General features: G+C 42.4%; 3 protein-coding genes across 9 annotated transcripts in view; 2 read left to right on the top strand and 1 right to left on the bottom strand.

Moving 5' to 3' along the window:
• Positions 1–994: 994 nt before the first annotated feature.
• LOC109546017 (amphoterin-induced protein 1) lies at positions 995–2,321 on the top strand. Its single transcript, XM_019916852.2, has 2 exons — positions 995–1,103; positions 1,164–2,321. Exons 1-2 carry the CDS (start codon positions 1,099–1,101, stop codon positions 2,239–2,241), a joined length of 1,083 nt encoding a protein of 360 aa, XP_019772411.2. The 5' UTR covers positions 995–1,098; the 3' UTR covers positions 2,242–2,321.
• Positions 2,322–4,933: 2,612 nt separating this feature from the next.
• Positions 4,934–12,796, top strand: LOC109533590. 3 transcript variants are annotated; one of them, XM_048661297.1, is made up of 8 exons: positions 4,934–5,049; positions 5,233–5,339; positions 5,923–6,227; positions 6,285–6,808; positions 6,872–7,858; positions 7,913–9,554; positions 10,280–10,438; positions 12,676–12,796. In XM_048661297.1, the coding sequence occupies exons 2-6, from the start codon at positions 5,253–5,255 to the stop codon at positions 8,773–8,775; spliced, it is 2,766 nt and encodes a 921-aa protein (XP_048517254.1). In that variant the 5' UTR covers positions 4,934–5,049; positions 5,233–5,252; the 3' UTR covers positions 8,776–9,554; positions 10,280–10,438; positions 12,676–12,796. The 3 variants fall into 3 exon arrangements, with proteins under 3 accessions (XP_048517254.1, XP_048517252.1, XP_048517253.1); XM_048661295.1 differs by lacking the exon at positions 10,280–10,438 and having other exon boundaries at positions 5,233–5,351; positions 12,679–12,796; XM_048661296.1 differs by lacking the exon at positions 10,280–10,438 and having other exon boundaries at positions 5,233–5,351.
• The window catches only part of LOC109533592, a 13,362-nt gene continuing 6,828 nt past the window's right edge, over positions 11,016–17,549 (bottom strand). For 4 of the 5 annotated variants that reach the window (XM_048661300.1, XM_048661302.1, XM_048661303.1 and 1 more), the window contains 9 exons: positions 15,724–15,883; positions 15,542–15,668; positions 15,344–15,487; positions 15,031–15,284; positions 12,599–12,740; positions 12,368–12,541; positions 11,781–12,305; positions 11,525–11,716; positions 11,016–11,463 (listed from right to left, as the gene is read on the bottom strand). In XM_048661300.1, the coding sequence (XP_048517257.1) occupies positions 11,300–11,463; positions 11,525–11,716; positions 11,781–12,305; positions 12,368–12,541; positions 12,599–12,740; positions 15,031–15,284; positions 15,344–15,487; positions 15,542–15,668; positions 15,724–15,882 (1,881 nt within the window). In that variant the 5' untranslated portion in view covers position 15,883 and the 3' untranslated portion in view covers positions 11,016–11,299. Of the gene's footprint in view, positions 11,464–11,524; positions 11,717–11,780; positions 12,306–12,367; positions 12,542–12,598; positions 12,770–15,030; positions 15,285–15,343; positions 15,488–15,541; positions 15,669–15,723; positions 15,884–17,549 lie in introns of all 5 variants that reach the window. The other variant, XM_048661304.1, reaches the window with a different exon arrangement.

Genomic DNA, 17,549 nt, shown 5'->3' with positions numbered 1-17,549 from the left:
AACATGAAAAAAAATGTTTTTGCCTCAAAACATCCTTGATCGAAAATCGTGCTTATTTTAATGCCTTTTCCCCCCAAAGAAATAAAAAAAATTACCATTGAAACTGTTAAAATTTTAAACGGTTTTATTTAAAAAAAAATATGTAAATTGGTTTAAAATTGAAATTGCAAAAGCAGATTAATTTTTAGCGTTTAAAAGTTCAAAAAAAAATTAAGTCGAGTTAATGTTTTTGCGAAAAACCTCGCATGCTACTGAAACCGGCTTTGCCACATGAAGAACTTTTCATGATAAGAACTGCCTTTCTTGCTCGTATGGAATATACAGGGTGTACCAATTGCGCACCACTTCTACATAAAATGTGAAAAAATGGTTTAGTTTAGCGCTGTTTAAGGCGACAAAGGTACAATCCACACTTTTCTGTTCAGGAACTTTCGGCAAATCGGAACTCGCGATTAATCCCCTTACTTTTATACTAAAACTGATCTTTAATGCGTTAATTCCAGTATTAAATACGGGTTTTCACTGATCAATTTGAGGTTTGTACATTCACAGATTCTTTCGCTTTCGAATAGCACAAGCTAGCGCTCCCAGAAGCGGTTTTGGACCTACAGTGCTCACCAGCTCCGTTTCGCTAGCACGCATGGTTGACATCTTCAGAGGTTTGAGTACAAAAAAGTATACAGGGTGTCCTAATGAAACACATTGGAACAAGCGAAACACTGCAAAAATCCTGTTAGTGGCCAGTTAATTTGCTTAATGCGCAGTTAATTCAGTACACTCGGTATCTAGCTGATGAGATCATGTATGTTGCTGAAAAAGCTGGAAACCTTTGGCAGTTCAACGGCATTTTATCATGGCATTGATGAGCCCGAAACCACAACAAATCCTCCATATAAGCCGGCGTTAAGAAGTAAATAGGAGGGCCATCAGCCGTCTGATAAAAACGATATCTCGCATACCTATACGGATATCAATAAAAACATCGCTTCAATTACTAATTGATAAACTTATTTTTGATAAGATAAATTACAAACCACTCAGCGCCGATATCAGGACAGCGTATTTTCCACTACTACAAAGGCTCCAGCCAGACATAACATGAGGTACGCATATACGTTATTTTCCGTTAGAATTCCGTTAGTGTGATTCCTGTTCAATTCCAGGTCTACGATCATCAACGTCAGCGTCCTGTTGAGTGTGTGGACGGCTGCAGGCCAGACGGAATGTCCACCAGGATGCAACTGCAGCGAATCCTCGCTTTCCTGCATAGATCAAAGACTGGAGAATGTGCCAGACTTGCAGGCGCTCGATTTCGTTCCATTGGTGCTTGATTTATCCGGCAACATGCTGCTCTCTGTCTCCTGGCAGGACTTTGACTTTCCCAACAATGAGGAAGTTAAGGAGGTGTACTTGAACAGCTCTAGCTTGACTGAGATTGCTGAAGACACATTTGCCAGCCTGGAGGGCTTGCAGGGACTCTACCTGGGCGAAAACGAGCTCAGCACTGTTCCAGAAACCTTGATCGCCAACCTGGAGAACATGGTTCTTCTGGACCTATCCAGCAACTACATTAACGGCGCCTTGCCCACTATCCGATCGGAGAGCCTGGAAGTACTGGCGTTTATCGACTCCAAAATCCTGAGCATTCCAGCCAGCGCGCTCAGCTTCCTGCCCAATCTCCGGCTGCTGTTGTTGCAGCAGAACAGCATCCAGACCTTGTCAATGGAGCCGTTCCAGAGCTTCGAACCCAACGCCATCTTCGTCAATTTGCTGTTCAATGCTTGGACGTGCAGCTGCGACAACATGCAGGCCTTCCATCGACTGAGCGATCAGAATTTCATCGACTCATCTGAGCCCTATCAATGCAGCAACAGTGAGGATGAAATTGTGAGTGTTTTCGAGGCTGCAAGTGGCTCGACAGAGATGTGCGAGGACAACAAGGGACCGGAAGTGCACGAGGTCCTTGATCAAGTATTAATGACCCCAGCAGCCAACTACTCAGAGCATTTGATTGGCAATGAGCACTGGGAGCAGAAGGAAAATGCGCCCGAACCGGAAGGCTGTTGGGACCTCTTCATCAATGCTTACGCCCAACAGGGGTTCCTGCACGTGATCCTGATTACCACCATAGTCAGTTTCCTGATCGGGTTTGTCTTCGGCGTACTTTCCTGCAAATTACTCTACACGCTCAGGTACAAGAAGCTGGAGCAAAGCTCCGACAGTCAAGTGCAGCTGCTCTGAGCGTTCCATTGAACCTTAGCAATAGTTTTTTTACATTACTCTGCAATAATTAAGTGAAGCCCAATAAAAATGCGAATATACGAAATGTTTGATTTGTCAGTACCTGAAAGTGCAGGAAAACACTGATTACCTGAAATTGAGCGGTTAGTTTACGTGGACTTCTGATGAAAATACGTCGAAAGTGTTCATTATTTTCAGAGCTGAACAGAGACTGCAACCGTTTTACAGCTGCGCTCTTTTAAACATTTTGGCTTCCAACTTTTTAGAGGTTGGGACTTTCCATATCAGCTTATTATCAGACTGTATTGTAGTTGGCGTTTTCAGTCGACCACGTTCTCGCCTTCAAAAATTCATATCTTCTAAGGTCAGGCAAGAACCGATTTGAAATTTTTTGATTTTATAGAAGACGACTTGAATTTATTGATTGACTCTATATTTAGAGCAGCATATTTGCTGTAACTGTTTCATTCAAATACCACCAAAATTCGAATTTTTTCCGGTTTTGTTAAGTTGAGTCTCAATATTGATCTTTTCGGCCCACTGCGCCCTCTGCTTTAACAATTGGTGTCTTCCAAATTAAATCAACAAATAAGTTGAATTTTTCACCTTCTTGCAAGAGTACTTGACTCTAAAGATGCGAAAAGTTTTGTGAAAATCGCAACAAGCCTCTGATTTGAGTGTTAAAACTGGTGATTTCAGTCAACTGCGTTCTCGCCTTGAAAAAAATCGAATCTTCCAAAATAAAGTAACAAACCAATTTTAAATTTTTACCATTTTTAGAAGACAATTGATTTTAAATATGCTATTTTTCCGGGTTGGAACATCTTAGTTTGAAAATGTAGGTTTTCCGCCAACTGCGCTCACTTATTTAAAAAATCGCATCTTTCAAACCCCTACAAGGAAGAATTTGATACTTTCACAATCTTCAGAAGATATTCCGTTCTGGCAACTGTAGGAAATATTAAAAGAAATGTATAAAATCCCCATTTTTGCCAGCTTGATAAGTCTGACGGTCAAAATCGATGTTTTTGGACAACTGCGCTACCTTTTTCTCACACAAAAAACCGTATCTCCCAGACAAAACCAGGGAACAATTTTATATTTTTGCCATGTTTCCAGGACACTCGGCTCTAAATATGTGGACAGTTTCGCAAGAATCGCACCAAATCCTTATTTTTGCTAGTTTGATGAACCTGAGTCTCAAAATTGGCGTGTTCAGTCAACTGCCTTCTCGCCTTCAAAAAATTAATATCTTCCAAAGTCGGGAAACAAAAAATTTGAAATTCTGTACATTTCTAGCAGACACTTGATTATCAACATGCTGTAAATTTCGTTTACGTCGGTTTACAACAGTTTGGTAAATCTGAGTCTTAAAATTGATGTTTTTGGTCCGCTGCGCTCTCTCCTTTAAAAATTCGTTGCTTCCCAACTAAACCAAGAAACAATTTGCGACTTAAACATTCTTGCAAGGACACTTGACTCTAAAGATGCGGAAAGTTTCGTAAAAATTGGACCAAATCCTGATTTTTGCCAGTTTGATAAATTCTCTGATTTGAATTTCAAAATTCGCGATTCCCGTCAACCGCGACCTCCCTTCAAAAAAATCGTATCTTCCAGAATGAAGCAACAACAAATTTTAAAGTTTTACCATTTTTAGAAGATACTTGACTTCTAAACATGCTGTAAGTTTTATTTACATCGTCCAAAATCCCAATTTTTCAGGGTTGGGAAATATTAGTTTGAAAATGTAGTTTTCCGTTTTCCGCCAACTGCGTTTTCTCATTTAAAAAATCGCATCTTCCAAACCGCTGCAAGGAATAATTTGATACTTTCACAATCTTCAGAATATATTCGGTTCTGGCAACTGCACGAAATATTAAAAGAAATGTATTAAATCCCGATTTTTGCCAGCTTGATAAGTCTGAGGGTCAAAATCGATGTTTTTGGACAACTGCACTTTTTTTCATATAAAAAACCGTATACAATTCCAGACAAAGGCAAAGAACAATTTGACATTTTCGCTACGTTTCCAGGACACTCGGCCCTAAAGATGCGGACAGTTTCGTAAGGATAACACCAAATTGTTATTTTTGCTAGTTTGATGAACCTGAGTCTCAAAATTGGCGTTTTCAGTCAACTGCCTTCTCAACCTCAAAAATTTAATATCTTCCAAAGTCAGGGATCAAGCGATTTGAAATTTTGTACATTTCTAGAAGACACTTCATCCTAAACATGCTGTAAGTTTCATTTAGATCGCCCAAAATTCCAATTTTTTCCGGTTTTTCAATTTCAATTCTGATTTTTGCCAGCCTGATAAATCTGAAGTTCAAAATGAATGTTTTTGCACAACTGCACTCTCTCCTATAAAAATTCGTATCTTCCAAGCTGAAGCAAGAAACCTCTTGACATTTTTACCATCTTGAGAAGACTTTGACTGAATATGCGAGAGTCTCAAAAGAATTGCATAACATCTTGCTTTTTGCCAGCTTGATAAATTTGTATTCTATCCTGTTCTATTGATTCCCGAAGTTATCCAGTTTTAACCTGAATCACCCTGTATATGTGAACTGGCCTGCAAGAATAAGCATGCATATTGATCGCTTTCTAAATGAGCGCGTACTCTGGTGGCCAGGTGGAAAAGCGCACTTTTCCCAAACGGAGCAATCCATTTCCCGAATCGGGAAAGCGATGAATTTCGGCCGCGTTTCGCGTGTGCGAAAGCCCATCTTCTGCATGGGCCATCGGTGAAGGTTCACATGCTGACCATTTTTGGGACGGTAGCGGACAAATCCTTGAATGTGTTGCACGGTAAGTATCCATCAATTCCTCATTATTAGTGGAATGGCTTCCAGCCTGGAGATCGCCAACAATATCAGTCCTGGTAATGCCTATTATTCGCGTCCGTGATCGTCGATTTTCCCTGACCTATTTCGCATTGTGACGTTCTTATTGTCCTCTTCGATCAACTGAACGCATCTTAATTTGTTGCAGATTGAGTCGCGGCCCGAACCATGGAACCATCAGCGACCAATAAGCCAATCAATCAGAAACGGATGGGACCCGCACCGTTTGCCTCCTTCGAAGACCTCTCAGATGAGGTGAGAAATCGTGTATGTATCTCAATTCACTTCTAGTTACACCACTTCTATATCTATCTATGCTTTGAGCCCTCAATTTTTATGCTAAATCCTCTAGTTCTAATCTGCACTTATGCTTTCCATTAGGGACATCTTTCTCTAGTAGTAGAAAGTTGCAAAAGTCTCAATTTAATGGAATGAAACAACCATAGTATATTACAAAATAAGATTTGTGCATGTTTTCAGCAGAACTTTTGAAACACGCTCCAATCTGCTTATGATTGCCTAATTTTCTCTTTCTGAGCTTTTCTTTATAGCGTTTGCAGTTTTTCCTGCACAAAGTGTTTCACTAATCTACCAACACACTTTGAAAGGCTGTAGGGGACAACAAAGCAGTCGATTTTCGCTCGTAAAAATGTGTCCTGAAAGTAAATAAAAAACTATCGTTTACTTCAATCAATTAAAGTTGATGCAGTTCTTCCAGGGACGTGCTCACAAACAAGAGAGAAACCAACCCTAAAATCATGTCTGGACCCCCTCCCTTGCACCTGGATATTTGACTGATGAAACATACTACAATTTCCCGTTCTTTGCTGGTTTCCAGATGGACAGTCCAGGGGAGAAGGAGGTGGCTGTCATCCGCCTGCCTGGGATATCAGAGCAAGAGGTCCCAACTCCGTCTCCAGATCCGGAGTGTAAAGGAGGCAAAGGAGTGAGCCTGATTGGGAACACGCTGCGCAACTCGCACTCCACCTCACCCAACTCCTTGTCCCACTCGCCTCTGCCCATCAAAATGAAGCTTGCAAACACTCCGCGAATTGACATCTCCAGAGCGAGTAGTTCCTCCCACCACGACAGCCGGGACAGTTCGCCAGAGAGGGAGATCTTCGAAAGCACTGATCCCAATGCGTGAGTTTGACTCGAAACCTCAATCCTCCCCCCCAAGACTGAGTGAGGGAGTTTCAGGGTGAAGCTGGGCCTGGGCTTTAAGGAGGACGACGCTTTGGAGCTGCGTCTATCAACCGAAGAGCTGGACTTTCACGACGTGGCCGAAACGAAGACGCATAAATACAAACATCGCTCAGCTTCGCCCGAGTTCGACGAGCTCTACATCAACAGCAACAGCAATCGGAAGGACTCCCAGTGCTCCGACGTCATCCTCCTCTCCATATCGGGAAGAACGTCCAGAATCTCCAGCATAGGGAGTCAGGGAAGCGCAGTGAGCCGCCTCTCCAATGCCAGCCACGTTTCCATTATGTCGGGCCAGTCGGCCTACTCACAGTGCTCCTCGCCCCACAAGACGCTGCTGGAAACGTCGTTTTGCGGCTACAAGGGCTCGCAGGCCAACATTGGAACCGACAATGCGGACGCCAAGAACTCGGACGACTTCGAAAAGGTGGTTTTGTCCAGAAAGTCGCATCCTGGCGAAGCCGTGCTGGTGGAGGGCCTCAAAACTGCCAAAAGCAAACCAGACCAGGGGCTTCAGAAAGGTAACAGTTCCTCCAGTCTAGAAGACTGTTTCCCATAAAAACAAAGATATCTTTTTCCAATAGAGAGCAGCGATGGCAGAGCAGAAAGCAAGAGTAAACGCTCCAAGTTGCCCAGAAAAATAATTTCCAAGAGCGGCATCGAGTACATCTACATTCCGTTAAAGGGTCCACTTCCACAGGACGACTCAGAAGAGAAAGTGCACAGTTACAAAAGGGTTGATCATTCCAGCGGTGCGCCGCACAGACACGGCAAAAAATCCAGCAGCCGACCGACTGCGCCCAAGCCGCTTCGACCCACCTCTGTCCAGAGCCAGAGCCACAGCCAGGAGCCGAAGTACATCCGGATCAAGCTCAAACCTGACCATTGTTATGAGGACGATGGAGCTTCAACCAGCGCCATCATCAAGCCGGCCAGCCTAAACCTGCCCTTTCAGAAGGAAAACGGCACGGCCGGGCCGAACTTCAACATCCAGACACACGCGCGCAGCCTCACCAACAGCCCTAAACTCCCCCGGAAGGAAATAGGCGCTTGCAGTCCCTCCCAGCCGGTGCCCAGGCGGAACTCGTTTGCCACGCTTTTCCGCACTGATCCTGATTCGCCAGGTGCGTCCAAGCAGAAGCGGAAGAACACTTTGATTGGCTGCGTGGGACATGGCTCCAAGTCCAAAGGCCCCGACCACTCAAAAGTACCGTCCGCTAATGTCTCCTCCACGGAGAGCGTGGACAGCAAAGGCAAGCACAAGTCGGTGCTTTCGCTGTTCAAGTTCCCCAAGGAGAAGCCCAAAGTCGAGAGCGCCGCCCCAAGGGTGAAAGCCACAGAGCCGAAGAAGGAGCGACGTGAACATCAGCCTCCAAGCAATGAGACCATCAGGATACCGCTGCACTCGCCGAAGTACTACGAAAGCAAATCGCTGCTTCAAGAGGTGCAGACTTCTAGTCAGGACTCACAGGTGACTGTGGTGGAGGTTTTGCCTCCTCCAGCTAAGGCTCCTGCTGCTGTCACCAGCCTACCGGAAGAGGTTGTTGCAAATGTGGACACACTCTCACGTGGTAAGCAGCACTGTATAAACGAGCAGTTTTTTTGTGTAACAAATATTCCAACAGAGGTGGAGGTTGTGGTGGTTGCCCATCCCCAGCCGCTGGATCGGGCCGAAGTGATCGACATCAGTTTGCCAGCGGAGGGAAGTCCAGAGGCGCACCCGGACAGCAAACTGATCACCACAACGGCAGAAATCGAGCCGACGAACATCCCAGAGGACGCCTCCAGCCACAGCTTAAGCCTGAGCAACCGGGCGGAGGATGATCAGCACAACTCCTCAGAGTCGGAGCGCGACACTGAGATGGAGTATCGCAAGTCGGACAAGCCGCTGCTTCCAGAGAGCAGCTCAGAACGCAAATCGATCGTCCATCAGCAGGACTCGTTCGAAGACGAACTCCCCTACGTGCCTACCACTCTGCCTCAGGAGCGGTCCTCCGCCATACCCATTCTCCCCATCAAGCAACGCTGCGTTCTGGATATGAAAACCTGCCCAATTGATCGGCCGCGTTCCACCACCCCCATTCACTCCAGCGGCCTGGAAAACTACTTTGATGGCTTCGCCACTCGCTACGAACCCAGTGAGAAGCTGAAGATCTCACTGCCTCGCCCCGACTTACCCAGCAAGCCTAAGGAGAGTGCGGGAGAGGAGGCGCCGCCTCCACTGCCTCCAAAGGGGATTCAGAAGAGCTGGATCAACTTCGAGGACGTGCCGGAGCGCCGCAAGAACCCGAAACGGATCCAGACGATTCCGTCGCGTGGCCACATTGATATCTCGGGGCTGGTGAAGGACAACGTCGTCTACACGTACGTGAACCCGGACGAGTGCAAATGCGAGTGCCATGAGCATAAAGAGTCGGAGATTAAGGCGCAGGAGGACGAGCTGCCACTGCTGCATCAGGAGGACAAGGGCGCCACCATGGGTAGATAAAAGCGGCAACGACAGCAGGAGGAAATTTTGTTGCGTTCCCAAACTATGGGATGCGAAATTTTTAGTTTTACAACAAACAACGGATTTTGTCTAATGATGGTAGGGAGGACGGGTGAATGATGGAAGGATTTTCAGTTGGGACGGGAATGGGATGTGCGACGTTTATCCAGGTAACATTTTGAGATCGCCAAAGTAGTGTCAAAACTGTAACACGATTTTTTGCTAATTTTCTAAAACATCAGGCCTTTGCGCCTGAATCTAAAATAACATTATGCTCACCTTATAGAAAACCTCTGTGCCAACAGCTTTTTTCAAGGCGGTTTCTGCGAAAAGACGCTTTTCGGGCACTTCACTACTTTTGTGCAACATTACAACTGCTGCCAAACCGGTGTCACGGTGACAGCGTTCGGAAAATTTCGCCCATTTGCCAAATGTACATTTCGTTTGTACTTGATTGTTTCGTAAGCACGTTTTGTAGGGGTTTGGATAAGTGCAAGTTTTTTTATGTTTAATAATGTTAAGGGGCGGCCTCCATAATGGAAAATACCCGATATAACCCATAGATATTTGCTATTTTTAAAGACATTTGGCAGCAGAGTATAGATGTTTTCCCATGCGCGACTTTTTCTGAACAGCGTTACCATAACAACCGTTTGACAGACATCCGTTGTAATCTTATGGAAAAGTGTTGAATATTAATGAGTGAACAGAGCTGGAAAACGGCTTTTTCTCAAAAAAACACCCCATGAAAAGTGGTTACAGCAGCAATTTTCTGTAAGGTAAGCATATTGTTAACCGCGCACACAAGGGCCAGATGTTCCGGCAAATAACCATTTTTTTCAAAAATTGTAAGGTAGCCCCATTTCCAGTCAATGAGGAATTGAAGGCTCGCTCTGATTCGAGTTAATGCTTTTTTTACTTAACATAAAAAGGGCTTCATAGGCGAGTAGGTTCAATTAAAACGGTTAATTTTCATCAGCAAATCCATGAATTAGGCCTTTGCGTGGTATTTCCGAACGCTATACAGGGAGGCCCAGAATAAAAGGGCAACCTCTGGGGTTCGAATGGTATGGAAATAATTAACACGGGGATTTGTTAATATTGCGAAAAAGTTCAAACTTGGTGCGTTGCCTCAAACAGGCTTCACTGCAAGTGAAGCAGCTTTTGGAAATACTCCAAACTTAAGTAACACCCTGAAAACTATCAGGGTTTTTACCAAAAAAACCGAGTGGATTTGGATGAAAATTATCAAAAATTTGGGGTTTCACTGCAAAGACACCGTTTTTTCGCCAACAAAATGCGTCCACGAATTTTTGGCAATATTATCAAACACCCTTTAAACAGTGTGTCAAGAAAGCAATATAAAATGATTAAGGCAAAAGGGGCTGTCTGGAAGTATCACCACGTGAAAAGACTATTTTACATCTCTTATACAACTTTGAGAAAATCCAATGGTGAGAGTTGAGGAAAATGCACCCTTTAGGCAATTTTTTTTCTTTTCAAGTTGCATAAGCTAATGGGACAACCCTTGATGTTGCTGCAGTCTGTATTTCTTCGACACACTGTATGTGTAAATAATCCCTTCCCGAAACCAATAAAACAGACGATAAAACATGTATCGAGCATTTAGTAGTTAAGTGAGTTGAAGGAATTGTACTTAGACGTAAGTAAATCGATATTTCACTACTGTTTACGTTTAGACCCAGTCACTTTTTTATATTTATATCCTATGTAATATTGTGGTATGTGTGCGCGCATTTGAATCGGGGGAGCTTCCAGCGCCTTTTCCTATCTATAGAAGCCTTTAAACGACCAGAAACTGTTGCAAGCGCCCCCAAATCCAACTTGTTAAAAAAAACGGCTTGTAGAGCCACTGGTGTGTCTGTGATACTCTCATTGTGAAGCTGCACTGATTTGCGTAGCTTTCAACTGCTAAGCAGATAATTTTCAGTCGATTTACTGCCCATTTGAGCTGTGTCCAAGATAAAGAATCACATTCGAGGATTATTTGCCTTGAACACAGTCTTCTTTGTTGGTTGTTCTACTTGTGTTATTCCGAGCTAAAATTGTTAAAATGTGGCGAAATGTGTTAGATGAAATTGTTGCTATTTATTATCCAAGTCCCCAAATCGTCGAACTTTTATATTAAAGGTGGATTGGCAAGGGATGTAAATATTACCTGTAAAAACGCATTTAAGTAGCTCGTTTAGACTACAAATTTTAAATTAACTGAACTAGTCGACTTCGGATACTCTTGTTGTTAAAAATATTAAATAAACAATGCCAAAACATCCACGTTTGCTCACCTCCTACTTTCAAATGTGGTCTAGTTTCGAACAACACACGCACGAGAGTCTAATGAATCTTCAAGCAAACTTCGTACACACAGTGTGTCTAAAGTATTTAATCTAATGTAGTTGTTTGGCCCCGGAAAACTGGTTGAGGAAACATATACCCAAATCGCATTAACTCTAAAAAAATATCACTTGAGTAACCGCAAAGTCTAAGCCGCACCCTCATCCGCTCATTTGGCAGTTTTGAACGATTTGCTCGGTTTACTCCCATCGCCCTCCTTTCGCCTCTTGGTCACAATCTCCTCGATTATCCACGCCACTGCAGTCGCATACGTGCAAATGTTCAGCAAATGCAACGTGATCACGTAGTTGTTTACCGCGTCCCGAATCAAGCCTGAAAAAGACCCCAAAATCCTGAAAATTCAACTTCCCTTCACTGATCCTTCAGTGCTTACCGACAACCGGACCTAAAATCACGAAAAGTAAGCCGCTAGTGGCAAGCTGCAGCCCTGAAGCGGCAGGCAGACGCTCTAAAGGCACATAGGACGGAATAACTAGCGCAATGAAAATCGTCCTTAGCCCCTTTCCAGCGCCGATTATCACTGCCACTAGTAAGCTCCACGTGTAAGTCTGCGTGTGGACGAGAACTGAAAAAAGCCACAAAAAATCAGTCAAGTGCAGCCCGGAAATTGTCGCGGCGGATTTACTTACTTACTCGCCCGAGGGCCATGGCAAGGACGCCAATCAAAAAGAAGCGCTTGTTGTCCCAGCCAATCCTGTCGGCAATGAATGGTATGAAGAAGCGCACCACTATATCAGTGGCGCCCAGCAGGGACATAAAAGTGGCCGTCTCGTACTGTCCAAAGTTGAACTCCTTGAGCACCATGGGGGTTAGAATGGAAAAGTTCAGCTCGGCGAAATTGGCCACCGTAATCCCCAGCATGAGATTCACATAAATCGGATCTTTGAACAGCTCAAAGTCAAAGAAAATGGAGATTTTCTGCCAGATGCTCAGTTTGGGGCTGGCTGGCGCCTCTTCCACTTCACTTGCTTTCTCGCGCTTCTTCGTCTCCAACTCAGTGAGAATCTTCACCGCCTCCTGAAGCACTTCGTTTTGCTTTGGTGGCGCCAGCAGCTGCTCATCAGGAGCGACTTCGGGCTCCACTTCTTCCACTATGGCCGGCTTGTTGATTTGCGAAATCTTCCGCTTGGACTGAGAGTGCGATTTATCCAAACCTAGCAAAACACCGCAATTAGTACCTCCCTTGCCGCCCTCAGTACACTCGATTCATTCTTACCAAACTCTGGCAGATTGGTCATGGACGGTTTGGCTGAAATTGGCTTCGAGCCCGGCTTGGAACTTTTGCTTCTGTTCGAGGAAAGGGACAGTTTGGAGCCCATTTGCGACCTCGAGTACCAGCCGTCGTTGTACTTGATCATCATGGGCGTGCCTGGATCCGTAATCTCATAGCCTGGAAACAATTAGGGCAGATTGCGCGAAAGATTCGCCTAAAATGCTCAATTTTTACCCGTGTGAATAGGATCGTCTTCGTTATGCAAATATTGACTAGAAAACACGTTCTGATTGCTCTTCACCTTGTTCCAGTAGCGGCTCGCTCGCGATTCTGGTTGGCCGTTTTCCAGCAGCGCTGCCGACTCTGGATTTATCTCCTGAGACAACGAGCTTATTTTCAAATGTTCTGTAGAAATAAATTACTTTCTTTATACAGGGTGTCCATTTATTACTCCGATCTTCCATCGATGCTTCATGATTTGGGAATGGTAAGGTAAGAAGGCTTGTGTTCAGCCTAAGCCTGGGTAACTCAGTAAATTTACTGCGCGAATGGCATGGTCCACCAACCAAAGTATTTTCCCGGAAAAATTATGAAATAAAATTTATTTTTGGGTGAAAATCAAATCATTTTCTATCAAAAAATGAACAGTATAAGCGAAAGTTTCTAATAAATTATTTGGAAAACTCGTCACCTCCATTCCTCTGAAGACTGTAGAGTTTGTTAAAAAAATGTGTTGTTTTACTTTTGACTGAAGTTTTTTAGTTTACTTTCATCGCAAAAACGCCCTATTATGTAGAGTTTCACTTAAAAATACTGACGATCTGAAGGTTTTTTGCGCGAAAAATCAAAAGATAAATAGCTTTGTAGGAATTTAGACTTTTTCAACATCGAATTCGGGACAAAACGAAAATAAATTTCTCCCGTTTTCCTCGAAGAACATTAACGATTTCAAAAATTGATTGCAAAATTAAAAGTTTTTAATCAAAAACGCATAAAAAAACATTATTTTCTAATTATTTTCCTCTTTTCTGACAATAATGAGGTCTTTTCAGCCAAAAATGATAAAATCAATTTTGCTAGAAAATTTGCCTCATCCATCGGTTTGCAGGAACCTTAGAAAACCCATTTCAGCGTCGAAGTTGGCACAAAAATATTTGCAAACATTTTTGGAAAACCTTTTGCAGCTTCGAATTGTCGACAAAACCCTGATATTTTTTTCTGGGGTTTTTGCGAAAAATATTTCCACGAACCCAAAAAGCGAAAGTTTATAATTATTTATTTGGAAAACTCTTGGCAACTGGGACTTCTTCACTTAAAGGTCAATATTTATAAACAGCACTGTCTCCAAACAGGAAAACCCCTATTTTTCCTAACGTTTTACTGTAAAATACTGGCAAATTGATCTTTTTTAAAATCTTTTATAAAAAAATGTTGATGACCTTTTTTAGATGTTAAAATTCCAGTCTCGGGTCTCGTAAAGCTTTAATCCACTTTAATAAATGACATAACTCATTAACCGATGAGTTATAACTCGTTAACTCAGAGAGCGGCAACAACTCAAAAGCGCAACTCAACACAGTGTTACCCAGTTTTAGTTCAGCCGCTACAGTTTTTGCGCTCACCCCATAGAGGTTTACTTTAGAAATAATCCTCAACCAATCCCTAAGCTCATGGTTCTTGATTCAATAATTCACTTAAATGAAGCTGTAGACTGCGTTTGATATTGAAGCTGAACCGTATGTAAACGGTGTTCACTTGCGTCTAATGAGCCTTTTTAACTAAAACAAACTATAACTTTTTAACTAAAATAAAGCTCAGATGAGAAGACCCGAATATTAAATGGAAACCTTGTACATCGTAAGGGCAAGATTCATAAAAGGAGATCGCAAACGGTTAGTTACACAGGGTGTCCCAAAAGTAACGACACAAAAATGGCGAATTAGCACAACTTGCGATATTTTGCTGTTGAATCGTAAATATTTGGGAAAAGAAGGCTTGCTGGGACATTGACTAATTTACATTTTTCCGTAGAATACATTTTATTTAAAATTCGGCATACAGTCATTCCCAAAAAGTTGCAGACATTTACTTGCCCAAATATCTCCGTAGGTGGTTTTTCCTATCAGTTTTGCTTTAAACCGCGCCCTTTTAATTATCCCGAACTGTATTTTGAAAATACTTCTAGTTTTTTTCCAAAATGCGAAAATTCAAGATTGGATAATGTCGCCTAGATATTTAAATTGCGCACTTTTTTTATATCGAACATTATTTTGGAAGTCTTTCTAGTCCTCACGCAAAATGCAAAAATTTGAATGATGGAAATGATGCGAAATGGAAATTTTTAAAACTGCTATTAGTTTTTGACTCAGATTTAGAAAATTGATTGAGCTGCAAAGCTCTACGTACCATTGCCGGATTTTTGCGCATTTTAATCTATAAAACATCACGTGAGGAAGGTTTCTAGTTTTCACGCAAAATGCAAACATTAAATAATAATGCCCAGGAATCTGTCATTCCTGTTGGGACCCCTTGTATAAATGGGCCTGCTCCTGGCTAGTTATACATATTACGAGGAAAAAAGTGCCTTAATCGAGCGCTATACTATATACTAAGCTATGAAATCAGCAAGTGCCAGTCAAACAATCGAAAACTACCAACAAACATACCCTAAAGTTCGTATGCCATTCGACAGGCTGCAACAACAACGAGCATACGAATGCATGCAACGAAAATCCCGCAAAGATTAGTAGTGTGCCCTCCATACCATAAAGCGAATTCAGAGCGACGATAATGTAGGGCCACACAATGGGCCCCATTGCGGTCGTTGTCCATGAGAACCCAGTGGCCACTCGTCTCTTCTCCTTGAAATAAGTGTTGAGCGCCAGAGCGTTGGACGATTGCGTTATACCAATCCCGCAACCTGAAATCCAATTTCCAGTCACTTTTTGGTCTTGCCCAACTAGCAGCGTTCTACCATACCGTAAAGGGCCGAATATAGAATCATGTAGCCCCAGAAACTATTAGAATACTGGCATAGAAACAGAGAGCAGAAGACCAGCAGGGAGCCTACCATAGCCACCTGTCTGTAGGTGAATTTCCTGAACACCGGCCCATTCAACAGACCTGTAAAAGAACTCTACCAGTGGGCTTAAAATGGAAAAGGCTGGCGATGCTTACCCATGCCGGCATTGAATGCCGAGTTCATGTTAATCACCGATGTGGTTTGGGCTGAGGAAATGTTAAGCTCCTCAAACCGCGTCCGGAACACCAATCCGAATTGTTGGAACATTGGAAATGTACTAAGCTGAAAAGCAACAAAAGCTTAGAAAATGAAAAAATGCAGCCTCTACAGTGCATACATTACTGAATCCACAGGCAAAGACAATGAGCCAGCCCCATCCTCCATCTGGGGGCGCAAAATCCGGATCGCCCACCCTCAGCCTTCTCCTCTTTGGTTTGTTCCGTGTGATCACTATTTTCGGCATGTCATCGTGCACCAATGGTTTTTCGTCCGTCATGCTGTAATTAATAATTTATAATACCAATATAATGAAAAAGCATTATCAATGCCAAAGCAAACAGCATCATGCGTGCGGGAATCATTGAAATGTCTGCTGATATTTACAGGTGGATTTTGCGGCACGTTTCCCCTACTGGCACAACGTATTTATAGACGGGCATAATGATAAGGCATTGATGTAGTTCAAAGATCAGATAAGTGTGATTCATTTGGGAAGTTTGCTGGAAATTGCCAATTGTTCATGGGGTTAAGTGAACAGTCTCACACACTTGGACTATAGAAAGAAAAACAACACAATCAATCAATCCATCTATCCAGTCTAAGATTCCTTGGATGTTTCAAAAAATGTGATCAAAACACCGACAGACGGTCGATTTTGTGTCGGTGTTTTGACGAGAAATCGAAGGAATTTGCCGCGGATCAGGCTCGTTAGGTCTGGTCGCGGCATAAGGATTTTTTGCATATTGGCTGGAAAAATCGCATTTTGAAATATTTTTTAGTGAAGAATAGAAGAGCAGTTCTCAAATACAGTATTTATTTTTATATAACAATAGGATTTCCCACTGCAACTTTTACGAAAAAATTGCCCTAAAGCCCAAGAAATTGATTTCGCCCAGTAGACCGTTTGAAGAAACTCGCAGTCCAATTCAAACCCAAAGTGCTTGCAAATTTACAACTTTTTCCACAGTTTTTTAAGTGCATTGAGTGTAGTCGAAAGTAATTTTCAATCACCTACAAAAACTTCTTGGCGATTTTTCAGAAAAATTTAAGCAACGGCTCGATGCGTCGCTCAAAATATGCGGAAACTAAGCCAGAACCACATGCGCGTTCTCAAATGTAATCTCTGTTTTAAGATAAAAGTAAAAATTGCAGGCTTTTGATTAGAATAACTCGCTCAAAAAATGTGCTTGAGTGTACAGAATCGTATACATTCAATAAAACGCTTGAAATTTTTGAAAATTTCTATCAAAGCGAAAGTGCTGCATTCTGAACTTTCAACTTCTTTTTTATTTCCCCGAAAACATATTCAATTGCTTATCAAGCCGATAACTATTTTAAGCCCATTAAGACTGAACTCACTGTGTTGAGTTGAGCTTTTGAGTTGTTGCCGCTCTCTGAGTTATCGACTTATAACTCATCGGTTAATGAGTTATAATTCATTATTAAAACTTTACGAGACCCGAGACTGGAATTTTAACATCTAAAAAAGGTCATCCATATTTTTTGCATAAAAGACTCAATTTGCCAATATTTTACAGTAAAACGTTGGAAAAAAAAACACGGTTTTTCTGTTCAGAGACAGTATTGTTTAGAAATATTGGCCTAAAAGTAAAGAAACGTCAGTTGCCACGAGTTTTCCAAATAAATTATTATAAACTTTCACTTCTTCAGTTCGTGGAAATATTTTTCGAAAAAACCCCAGAAAAAAATATCAGAGTTTTTTCGACAATTCGAAGCTACAAAAGGTTTACCAAACATTTTTGCAAAGCGGTTAAGGAGGTGAGTAATTTTTCACAGAAAATACCTTTATATTTTCAGTATTTGTACGTAAAACTAAAAAATTATGCGATTTTTGCGTAGAAAGAATTGCTTAATAAAACTTTGCTAAAACTGAAAAGACCTGAAAATTGCAACCAATTCGAGCATAGGACAGAGGACTGCAAA

Source organism: Dendroctonus ponderosae, unplaced genomic scaffold, assembly GCF_020466585.1.
Source record: "Dendroctonus ponderosae isolate FM_Combo_2020 unplaced genomic scaffold, Dpon_F_20191213v2 Dpon_F_20191213_1, whole genome shotgun sequence".
NCBI classification, from domain to species: domain Eukaryota; kingdom Metazoa; phylum Arthropoda; class Insecta; order Coleoptera; family Curculionidae; genus Dendroctonus; species Dendroctonus ponderosae.
This window is presented reverse-complemented; position numbering and strand designations above follow the sequence as displayed.